At 32.5% G+C, this 10,956-nt stretch overlaps 3 protein-coding genes and 1 long non-coding RNA gene across 9 annotated transcripts; 3 read left to right on the forward strand and 1 right to left on the reverse strand.

Moving 5' to 3' along the window:
• LOC132912300 (sideroflexin-2) lies at window positions 1-4,400 on the forward strand. The gene is made up of 8 exons (XM_060969683.1): window positions 1-195; window positions 2,008-2,178; window positions 2,527-2,725; window positions 2,853-2,978; window positions 3,052-3,118; window positions 3,190-3,289; window positions 3,408-3,455; window positions 3,657-4,400. Exons 1-8 carry the CDS (start codon window positions 41-43, stop codon window positions 3,769-3,771), a joined length of 981 nt encoding a protein of 326 aa, XP_060825666.1. The 5' UTR covers window positions 1-40; the 3' UTR covers window positions 3,772-4,400.
• Window positions 4,401-4,727: 327 nt separating this feature from the next.
• On the reverse strand, window positions 4,728-7,765 carry LOC132912337 (uncharacterized). Of its 2 annotated transcripts, XR_009659176.1 has the most exons (4): window positions 7,663-7,765; window positions 7,412-7,584; window positions 5,713-5,996; window positions 4,728-4,871 (listed from the first exon to the last, which is right to left on the reverse strand). It is a non-coding gene; the product is annotated as an uncharacterized LOC132912337 (long non-coding RNA). The 2 variants fall into 2 exon arrangements; XR_009659177.1 differs by lacking the exons at window positions 4,728-4,871; window positions 7,663-7,765 and having other exon boundaries at window positions 5,071-5,996; window positions 7,412-7,506.
• LOC132912292 (inhibitor of growth protein 3) lies at window positions 5,542-8,342 on the forward strand. 2 transcript variants are annotated; one of them, XM_060969659.1, is made up of 6 exons: window positions 5,542-5,682; window positions 6,124-6,195; window positions 6,266-6,628; window positions 6,702-7,122; window positions 7,206-7,401; window positions 7,500-8,342. In XM_060969659.1, exons 1-6 carry the CDS (start codon window positions 5,655-5,657, stop codon window positions 7,614-7,616), a joined length of 1,197 nt encoding a protein of 398 aa, XP_060825642.1. In that variant the 5' UTR covers window positions 5,542-5,654; the 3' UTR covers window positions 7,617-8,342. The 2 variants fall into 2 exon arrangements, with proteins under 2 accessions (XP_060825642.1, XP_060825643.1); XM_060969660.1 differs by lacking the exon at window positions 5,542-5,682 and adding an exon at window positions 5,799-5,911.
• Window positions 8,343-8,856: 514 nt separating this feature from the next.
• LOC132912294 (phenoloxidase-activating factor 2-like) lies at window positions 8,857-10,953 on the forward strand. Of its 4 annotated transcripts, none has more exons than XM_060969668.1 (7): window positions 8,857-9,101; window positions 9,234-9,317; window positions 9,549-9,631; window positions 9,717-9,955; window positions 10,083-10,313; window positions 10,391-10,592; window positions 10,734-10,953. In XM_060969668.1, the coding sequence occupies exons 1-7, from the start codon at window positions 9,077-9,079 to the stop codon at window positions 10,899-10,901; spliced, it is 1,032 nt and encodes a 343-aa protein (XP_060825651.1). In that variant the 5' UTR covers window positions 8,857-9,076; the 3' UTR covers window positions 10,902-10,953. The 4 variants fall into 4 exon arrangements, with proteins under 4 accessions (XP_060825651.1, XP_060825650.1, XP_060825648.1 ...); XM_060969667.1 differs by having other exon boundaries at window positions 8,858-9,101; window positions 9,234-9,323; XM_060969665.1 differs by having other exon boundaries at window positions 8,858-9,323.
• The last annotated feature ends 3 nt before the right edge of the window (window positions 10,954-10,956 follow it).

Here is a 10,956-nt window from a genome sequence, read left to right on the forward strand (position 1 = left end):
TACACGTTTAACTTTAAAGATTATCGTATCACCCTCAAAGATGGGGGAGGAGAGATTGGACGTCGACCAACCTCTATGGGATCTTAGCACCTTCGTAGGCAGATGGAAGTATTTCCTCTGGCAAACCGATTTCCGCACTTGTACCGCTGGTGAATCCCAGTTGTTAGCAGCAAAGAAATTATGCGAGGACTATAAGTGAGTATGAGCAATCGGTTTAGTTTTGCTTGACCACTAGCCAATCTATTGGACTATTACATAAACATGAAACTTATAGAAAACAAATGATTTGTTATGAATAAGTGCAAAACATTTATGTAGATTAGTACACATTTTAATTTATATATCAGAAATTTTAATATATTATGCGTGGTGAAGAGGATACGACAATTAAGGACACTTCAATGTTATTTACGTTTTTCTAAAGTAATAATAATTAAACAATAAAAGCGTGTGAGTTGTAATAATAGCGAAATATGTTTCTACGTATTATGTTATATTGTATTACTTGCTCGTTATCAATCGAACAAGAAGATATTAAAATATTCGATATTACTTTGTAAGAACTCTTATAAAAAATATTTTCTTGACATTAATCTTGTTTTACGATTGACAGAATGTGATTTGAAGTATGTGATACAAGAATCGCGTCTTTTCATGGCGTCTTTATCATGCTCGAAGAAACAGTATTGCATAACGAGCGTTATCGATAAATGCAGTTTACTATGTTAAGTATTTCAAGGATAAAACGACATAATTATGTTCTAACAAAATCGTTACTTATAAATAAAGATCGCACTAACAATCACAGTTATTATAATTAAAAATGTTTCATTATATATCTTTTATGTTTAAAATATATCCATTTTAAATTCTCATACTATATTTATAAAAAACAAATAGAGTCATTTTAATCTATAATTTAATTATTCAAAAAAATAATTGGAAAAATTAAAAGCGATTGCCATTCTATAAATATAACGTTCTATTTAAACTTTAAACATAGAGAGCTGACCTTGAAACTCCTTTCACGCATCCGCATTCCCTTTTCTCTCCATGGAATTCTAACAGCCTTTTTCAACCCCATATACGAGTGTGTATTTTATTTCATAGTCCAGTTTAATTGCATGAATTTTCTCAATCGTACTTCTGGTGTATAAAATAAATTAAAACATACGCTATGTAAGAAATAAAACGCAACAATAGTTTTTCAGATGCAATTCAACCATCTTTCTTTGCATGTTTTGCTCGATTTCTCTAATGAAGGATTACGATGCAGGTGGTTGACCGTACATGTAACTTATATAAGTAACCATGGCACGGATGAAAGAACGATTTTATGGGAAACGGAAGTCATAAGGATCTTGCATCGAATCAGATTTTTATTTTAACCTCGAAAGATTTACATTCTACGTATTATATCGAAGAAAAAAAGAAATAAAAACCTATCGGTCACTGCAAAATATTCTCCACGCATCTTTACATTCCTTTTCTTCATGAATCGATAGTGTCAGTTGGTCAATTGTGTAATGCGTTAGCCGATTGTAAAACTAGTAAAATAATCGTTTTTTGGAAAAAAGAAGACAATAAATCAAGCCTGTGTACAAAATTGTAGATTTCCAGACAAAAAATTTATCCAAAAAATTTATAATTGTACCAAAAAAGAAAATAATATTTGGACGTTTTAAAAGTGAAATACTAGGTAGGAAAATACATAGTTAGGAAAATATTTTCAATAGTTTTAATCTAAATTAAGATTTCAGAAAGGATACTTCATGTGAATGTGCATATTTCCTGTAACTTGAAGAAATTTCTCTATCATCTTTCTGAATCTTTCCTTAAACACGCTCTATCTAATTGTTTAAAGTGATACTATTCCTTCATTTGTATTTCTCGCAAATTTTTCTATACATGTAGCTATCATCAGAATTCTTAACATAAATTTTCACGCATCCTTGTAACTCGCTGTTTTTGAGTCTACGAAAAATCAATAGTCTGTTTATCCCTTAGACTTGGGAAGGAGCCAGCTGGTACAACCCGGGAGCAAATCATCTATGCTAAGAAGCTTTACGAGTCGGCCTTTCATCCCGACACCGGTGACCTGCAGAATGTCTTCGGTAGAATGTCCTTTCAAGTGCCAGGTGGAATGCTTATCACTGGTGCTATGCTACAGTTTTACAAGTAAATTGTCTCTTTGCATATTGTCCACCTTAAACTATGCCACTGTAAACAAGATAACATCCTCAAAATGCAAGAAATTAAAAAATTCATTCAATAGTAATTTGTTTTCAAAGATAATTTTCTAAAAATGAAACAATGGAATATGGAAGAATTCTGTATTAACATGGCCCTTGAGATTAATTTTACAAAAATACTAATTAATCTTTTTTTGTAATAGATTTAATTTCAAGTAGCAGAAATATCCTTGATTTTCAATTGAAAGATATAACTATTTTGTTGATTTTGTAGAATTTATTTTATATAAGCATTTATGAAAAAGACATTGTTCATTCTCAACAATTGTTGCAGAACAAACACAGCTGTGGTTTTTTGGCAATGGGTGAACCAGTCGTTCAACGCGTTCGTTAACTATACGAACAGAAATGCCAACAGTCCTACGACCGTGTCTCAATTAGGACTGGCATACGTCAGTGCTACCTCAGCGGCTATGATAACGGCTATAGGATGCAAGTCCTTTTGGGCAAAACGAGCGAGCACTCTTATGGCGGTAAAATTTGTAATTCATGAAAACTCAAATTAATACTTTCCTAACAAATTGGCTTCAAAATGATTTTATGTCAGAAATCCTTTTAATTATTTGATTAAGTATAATATTTGGAAGTTTAACTATTTAGCGCTACGTGCCGTTCGCTGCCGTGGCAGCTGCAAATTGCGTGAACATTCCCCTGATGCGGCAGAACGAAATTACTAATGGAATCGACGTCAATGACGAGAATGGCAATAAGTTGACCAAGTCAAAAGTAGGTTGCATTCGACGTTCGTTATAGAATAAAGTGTACCACTGAAGAGAAGTAAATACATGATCCATTTCAGTTCGCCGCAGTTAAAGGTATCAGCCAAGTAGTCATCTCGAGAATTGTTATGTGTGCACCTGGCATGTGTAAGTATAAAATGTAGAGCACGAGATCAAACGCATGCTAACTTAATGAAACACAAATTTATATGGTTCAGTGATTCTACCACCCATCATGGAAAGACTAGAAAAATATACTTGGATGCAGAAGATCAAATTTTTGCACGCACCCATACAAGTTACGTTGGTCGGTTGTTTGTAAGTATTTTTTAAACATATATTTTTAAAATTTTAGATCACTGTAACATTGTTAGTCGACTACAGTGGTTTAAAGTTTGGACGTTCATAGAAAAAAAAATATTCATTAATATTTCAGTCTGACGTTTATGGTTCCTACGGCGTGTGCGTTATTCCCGCAAAACTGGTGAGCTTTTATAAATTTTATACATATATATTTTATCAAACGAACGAAACAATTCTTTTACATTGAAAACCAATCTGTTTACCACCTTTGGCACTGAATATTCATATACTGACGCAAAAATTGATATATATAAATAATTACTAGTATATGTTTTGTGTAAATATACATAATTTATATGTATACTTTGTATATATTTTATAGCTCAATTAAATCTTCCGATTTGAAACGCTGGGAGCCTGAAAATTACGAACTTTTGAAGAAGAATTGTAACAGCAAAGATATACCCACATACTTATACTTCAACAAAGGTTTATAATTCATAGGGACTGTAGTCGTGATAAAAGATCATCGAGGGCGCTCTTTTTTATTACCCTTAGGGGATAAGCGAGCTAATTAATAATGGAATTGAAATTTTCTCATAGAATAGCGTCGAGAATATTTTTAGTTTTCTGCTGGTTCAGAGGATGAAGAAAGCTTGTTTCGAGGAGAACAATAAATACGACAATATTGCATTTCAGATAATTCTTGTTCTATATAGCAATACATTTTATTTGTAAATTTCATAATATACATGCTAAATCAGTGCATTTTATTATTCATCGTGTATGTTGATCGGTATCCTCTTATTATAGGAATAACGATAGAATCGCTAACATGTAATTACCTTTTGTACACGAGACATTTCAAACAGCAATAATCTGTTTCTATTAAACGCTCAATCATCTTACTTTAATTAAACTAGGTAAACAAACATATGTATTTGCTAATGACTTAAACGGCGATATTGTAATATTACACATTGTATTGTTAAACCTTTGTGTCATAGATCTTCAAACAACTGTCGATGTTCTATTGTTACTACCTTCTTCAACTGTTATATGTTATAAAAGAAAACGCTGCCATGTATATTTTAGTAATATTACAATAAACACTTTGGAAACTGAATTTCAGTGGATTTATTTTATTTCATGATGGACTACAATCAATTGCATGGTAATATTGGGATAAACATAAAAAATAATATAATTCAGAATAAATAAGTATTATATAAAAAGCTATATATTTGGCCGACAATGTGTAGTTTGAGCTTGTTGCGGCATATAACCGATGCGTTCTTGAATTTCACTTTGCGGGATTTTACCACCCCAGGGAGGAGGATTGAATGTTGGTGGTCTTTCTGATTCTTTCTTAGCTTCGAGAGCTTTCCTCATCGCCTCATATTCTTGCAGATCGTCTAGTCGTAAGTCGATTCTCGTCGGACTGCGCCGTATCATTTTACGAAGGAAAAGTTCAACGCACCTTTCTTTTAGTATAAAAAGATCTTATAGTACGTCGATCGATATGCAGGGAATGTTGTTAATAAAGACCAAGCGAAAGAATCCTAACTTTCTTTAATCCTTAATACTACACAATCGTCTGCAACATATTTATAAAACAATGTTTTATTTTTAAATATTCTTATTCTACTTTAAATCCTTGTAGTGATAGTGAAGTGCTATTATCAGAAGTACTTCAAATTTTGATAGATTCGAGAACAAATCCCTGCCTGGGATTTTAATCTTATAGATATAAGATCGATTAAATTTTATATCCTATGGATTTAAGAAATAACAAATCTTTTTAAATATCATATATTATGTGTGCAATACATACAGAATACATTTATATCCATTATGCAACTAATAAGTATATAATATAAAGAATTAGAGATATAAAATTTAAGGAATAGAATAAATGTAATGATAATATTTATTCAATAAATGAAAATACCAATGTCTGAATCGATAGAAATATTTGACTAAAAAATAAGAATGTAAAATATTTCGCACGGGGCACAGAACCATGTAAAGTCACTCCTGAAAGTTACGTTAAGATGGCGGATTACAAGGAATAGATAACTGGCCAGTAATAATTCCGAAATAAATAACACTTTTAAGAATGCACTAATTACTGGACCATTTATATTCGCGAAAATGACATTTTTCCTACGATATTTCGTACGAATCGTTCATAGATTCGCATTATTTACAGAACTAGCGTGAAAATGTGGGTACAACAAGGGATTTGGCCGCCGTAAACACGCTTCCGATCGAGTGCTAGAATTTTCGTTGATTTTGTCACGGCGGCAAGCACTCCCCTTTAGTAAATTGTAAATAATTGTAAATTAAGCATCGGGTAACGAAGCGCCAGCAGAAAAGGATGCTTTACTTGGAAGATTATGTTGAAAGTACGTAAAAACGAGGCATGCTCTGCTTACCCAGCTTCTGAAGAAAGTTACTAACCTTTCCAAATATACTCTCTCGCACAAACATTAGAAGCGTTTCTTAAAGCGAATATTTTATTAGATATTGTATTATTACACGTAATCATTTAAATGTCGGCTTTTATTTTATTATCGAGGTAAATATCTCATTATATGAGCAATTTCTTAATATACCATTCTTTGTAAGTTTAAGGTTAGTTGTATGTTTTCTAAATAGTGTATAGCTTCTCTGCTCTACCCAATATATTTTGGAGTTAAACTATAACTTGTAATATTTCCTGTGAATAGAATGCGAACATTGTAATTATCATATTAATTAGATAAATGTCATTTATTCTTAAGTATTTAATCTTGTTTGTGTTGGTTTTGTTTGGTTATGTTAACCTTCTTCTCTTGCGGTCCCAGTGATCGAGCACCTACCACAAGAGTTAAGAGACCGGTTCACAGAAATGAGAGAAATGGACTTAGGTGTTCAGAGTATGTACACATTATTATAGAATATATTTATTATTTATGAATTATATTAATAATTGCTCAATTATTGCAGATTCAATGGACAGTTTAGAAAAAAAAGTAAAGATTTTTTTTGCAAATGCAAAAAAGATGAAACCTAGTGAAAAGGAAGCAGAATATGAAGCTATTAGAAGAGAATATTACAAAACTTTAGAGGATGCAGATGAGAAGGTGCATTTAGCTAATCAGATGTATGACTTAGTAGATAGATATTTGAGAAGATTAGACCAGGAATTGCACAAATTTAAAATGGAGCTAGAAGCAGATAATAAAGGTATCACAGAAATACTGGAGAAAAGGTCATTGGAGCTAGATCAACCACCTACGAATAGTAGTCAAAAAGAGAATCGATATAGCTTTACAACATCCAGTAGGTCACGAGACAATCATAGTCATTGTAAGTATTCCCTTGCTTTAAGTAAATTTTATTCAATATGAAAAATACTTTAGACTAATAAAAATTTTTATAGCTCGAGCAGAAAAAAGGAGAGATTCAAATGCATCTTCTACATCAATAGAAAAACGCTTAGCTATAGAAAAAATTTCTCCAAGTCTTCCTGAATCGCGACCAGCTTCTGCAAATTCAGGACCAATTATCGCCGCTACTAGCGTGCCATCTACCCCTACAGCAATCGCGAATTCTGTTGGTTCTGTGAGTTATAATCTCGGTCACATAGGAGCTGGTGGAAATGCTATAGCAGCTGCAGCATCACAAGCAATTGCTGCGACGCAACAAATGCAACATGGCAGACGTACTGCCAGCTTAAAAGCTAGTTACGAGGCCATTAACACTGGAGGTGTACATGCAGCCGAATTTAGTAGAGAATTAGCTGGCGCTGCTCAGACTGCCATTGCAGCTATACAGCAAGAAACAACTAAAAAACATAAAAAGTATGCATCTGCTAGAAGACTTCTGTATCCTTTGTGGAAATTTTCACGTGTTTGCTTTGAATGAATATTATTACTCATTTTAGAAAAGTAACTGCTGTCCCAAGTTCGAGTGTAGTTGCTGCCTCTGTTCAGCAACCTGTATCACCTCCAGTTATAACTACAAATACACAAGTTGTAGATTCAGATAATCCAGATTGGACTTATGATCCAAATGAACCAAGATATTGTATATGTAATCAAGTATCTTATGGGGATATGGTTGCCTGTGACAATTCAGATGTAAGCTAACCTTTTTTCTTTATATATATTTCCGTATGAGTCAAGTAAGAATATTTATATTTATTAAATAATTATTTTCTCTCATTATCTTTTTATAGTGTCCTTTTGAATGGTTTCACTATCCATGTGTCGGTATCACAGCACCTCCAAAAGGAAAGTGGTACTGTCCTCAATGTACATCTTCTATGAAGAGACGTGGAGGTCGGAAAAACTGATCGTACTATAATCAGTGCAACTATGATGAGAAAAAATTAATACTACCTCTTAGGCATTGTCCGTCAAGTACCAACTTAGTTAGGAAGCTATTAATTCTGATTTTATATCAATTTTTAAATATGTTTAAAGTTTAAGTCTTGATCTTGTCCAAGGAAACTTAAAGCTCTGTCTGTAAGGCAAAAAAAGCAGCTTTTTTTTTACTGCATTTTATAGACAACGGGAGGATCAGATGGTGCAAAAAGTGGGCTTCGAACAAATTTCGTTTTACGAGAAGATTTTTCGCTTAAAAGCGTTGCAAATATTTCTTAATACTTTTTGCACCATTCTATACCACGACCATATTAGATAGTTTCTACGAATTTACATTGAAAAGTAACCTTTTCCTCTGGTAATACGTAATACGATTTATTGACTGAAATACCAGAGGCGATTTTCACTGTGAATTTTTCGAAATTTTTGTTTCTAATTTACGCAATGTCGAGCAATCTTCGTATATTTACGTCCTCGTGTTAGTTCAGACGTGTTTAGTATCTCGCTGAATTGACAACTAGGCGAGCAATAACATTTTAAATGTTCTACGCTTTGAGAAGGAAATAAACAAGAGAGTGAGAGAACGAAAGAGAGAGAGAGAGAGAGAGAGAGAGAGAGAGAGAACAAATTGTGAGAATACTACTTTCGAAATGTAGCAACTTGATGTATAAATAAAACGACCTATGCAAGATTTATCATTTGTATTGCTATCATTCATAAAGATGTTTCTTTTGATTTTCTCTCATTATTACAATTAATATTCCTCATTTAGATATGTCTCATCCTAAAATTACTCTCGTATTATGAAAGTAGTTTATTGAGTCATTGGAATATTTCATTTGTAAAATAATTCAAGTATTTTATCGTTTCTGGGTAACTTTCAACTTTCAGCGTTACTTCGGTCCGATTAACCACGAGTTAACTGTAAAGACATATTTAACTTATTGAAATATTCTATTCTTCAAAAAGGATGTCGCTATTAAAGTAATTGTAATTATTACGATTTAACGTTATAAAAAGGGAAATATGCTTGTTAGTCATATGTGATTCATAGTTGACAATTCCTTATGACAATTTGTAGCACATTTAAAATATTGTTGACATCAAAATATAAAAAGAAGGAAACTGAGGCAAAAAAACAGTATAATTATGATGTGACTCATGGCATTACTACCGGGCACCGGGTACCCGTAATTATTGACCTTCTTTATTTCAGAGCATGTCTAACCTTGCTTTTCGTTCCACTTCGAACATTTTACTACGTATAAAAATTGAATAACATTACAACATCTGTGTCATACATAAATGAAGACATAATCATGATCGGAAGCAATTTACGCCAAATTATGTAGCAATTTACGCGCAAAGGACTCCAGTATCTGTGAAAGGTCGCACATTATTTTCGTTCCGAAAGGATGTACGAGTTAATATGCTTCTGCAAAATGCGTTGCAAGGTATCCTGGATGTATATAAATCAACGGAGACTCGCCAGTTTGAAATCTTGTTCTTCTTCAACTCTGCGCGTTCTTGTAAAGTACAGAAAATTATTTTGCGACATTCAATTATGTCTTATATACTATTTGCAGTTTGCTTCGTTACGGGCATTCTAAGGGACCGTGCTCTGGCACAGAATACGATTACTTTTGGCAGTAATGCAGTTGCGTCATCAAGTATGAGTATAAGAAGAATTTTAAACAAACTTGAAGAATTTAAATCTTTTTTAGCCCTTCTTGCTATCAGAAAAATACTTCAGTTTTTGAAGACTGGAAATTTCTTTGAAATCTAATTCCGATTATTTTTGAATGTGAATTTTAAAATTTCTTGAGAAATTATATTTTACTGTAGAAAAAATGTATTTAAGTTAAATATTCGATTACAAATTATTAAATTTTATATTTAAGCTTACAGTGACAATTCGTGTTGTGTACCAAGGGACAACTGTCCATATTCCAATACGGGAATCGATATTCGAATTGTTAATGGAGTATGTATGAGTAATGTATTTAATAGTTTAATGATTAAAGATGTCATTTTCTCAAAAAATACGTCGTCTTAATTTTAATTTTTAGAATTCGAATTGTCCCGTTGGCCAAGTGTGTTGTTGCTCGTCTTCTTCGGAAAACTTGGTCGACACTAGTTGCGGTGTCAGAAAAATTCCAGTGTCTGCACATCCTCAAGGTCAAGCCAGTTACGGAGCATATCCCTGGCAAGCTGCACTTTTAACGACTAACAATGTATATGTTGGCTCGGGTGTACTTATTACTCCAAATCATGTGTTAACTGTCGCCCACAAAGTAGCATCTTACATGTAATTTATACTTTATTTTAATTCCAAAAAATATTGGTATTTTTATTTCCTTTTGTGTCTTTTATATGTTATTTTTCAATAAAAGAAATTTAATATTTCAAGTAAAAATAAATATACTTTTCTACAGAAATGGTGGACTTAAAGTGAGACTAGGAGAATGGGATGAACAGTCCACCAGTGAGACTTATCCATATCAAGAATATTCAATTAAACAAATATCCATACACTCTCAATTCAATTCTGCTAATCTTCAAAATGATGTAGCAGTAATAACTTTAAACAGTACTGTTCCAATTTCAAGCAGTCCTAATATAAACACTGCATGTCTTCCTACAGGAATACCTGCAGCTTCTACAAGGTATGTAGAAAATCTATATTTAATATTGAGATTTATTTAATCATAATAATTTTATATCCTCCATATTTTTCTTTAAGATGTTGGGTGTCAGGCTGGGGAAAGGATGCATTTGGTACAAATGGCAAATACCAAAGTATAACAAAAGAAGTAGATGTACCAATTGTTGATCAATCAACCTGTGAAAATGCTTTAAGGCAAACTAGGCTTGGACGTTCTTTTATGTTGAATAAAAATAGTTTCATATGTGCAGGGGGGGAACAAGGAAAAGATGCATGCACAGTAAGTTATTAACGTATTAAGATCAGATTTTAGTAACAAATATCAAATAATATTATTGATATCATTTAGCTCATGTTTTTAACAAATATGTAATTTTATTAATTCCCTTGGAAGTACTTATTTTGATTAAAATTCTTCTAGGGTGATGGTGGTTCACCATTGGTATGTCAATTTGGTAATAACCAATGGCAAGTTGTTGGAATAGTTGCATGGGGTATTGGTTGTGCAACTAGTAATGTTCCTGGTGTATATGTCAATGTGTATAATTATATTCCATGGATTACACAACAAATAACTCAGAGTAAATGATTATACAAAATATAATAAATGTCTTACAAATTGACAACCGTTTTTTGTACAATGT

The sequence above is a fragment of the Bombus pascuorum genome, chromosome 11 (assembly GCF_905332965.1).
Source record: "Bombus pascuorum chromosome 11, iyBomPasc1.1, whole genome shotgun sequence".
In the NCBI taxonomy this organism is placed as follows: Eukaryota; Metazoa; Arthropoda; class Insecta; order Hymenoptera; family Apidae; genus Bombus; species Bombus pascuorum.

Bases quoted from the DNA above. Each gene is read 5' to 3' on its own strand.
- LOC132912300 (XM_060969683.1), top strand. From the start codon at position 41: ATGGGGGAGGAGAGATTGGACGTCGACCAACCTCTATGGGATCTTAGC. The intron at 2,979-3,051 runs GTAGGTTGCATT...GATCCATTTCAG, and splicing joins ATAAGTTGACCAAGTCAAAA to TTCGCCGCAGTTAAAGGTAT. The intron at 3,456-3,656 runs GTGAGCTTTTAT...TATATTTTATAG, and splicing joins GCGTTATTCCCGCAAAACTG to CTCAATTAAATCTTCCGATT.
- LOC132912292 (XM_060969659.1), top strand. From the start codon at position 5,655: ATGCTTTACTTGGAAGATTATGTTGAAA. The intron at 6,196-6,265 runs GTATGTACACAT...CAATTATTGCAG, and splicing joins AATGGACTTAGGTGTTCAGA to ATTCAATGGACAGTTTAGAA. The intron at 7,123-7,205 runs GTATGCATCTGC...TACTCATTTTAG, and splicing joins ACAACTAAAAAACATAAAAA to AAAAGTAACTGCTGTCCCAA.
- LOC132912294 (XM_060969665.1), top strand. From the start codon at position 9,077: ATGCTTCTGCAAAATGCGTTGCAAGGTATCCTGGATGTATATAAATCA. The intron at 9,324-9,548 runs GTATAAGAAGAA...TTTATATTTAAG, and splicing joins AGTTGCGTCATCAAGTATGA to CTTACAGTGACAATTCGTGT. The intron at 9,632-9,716 runs GTATGTATGAGT...TTTAATTTTTAG, and splicing joins ATATTCGAATTGTTAATGGA to AATTCGAATTGTCCCGTTGG.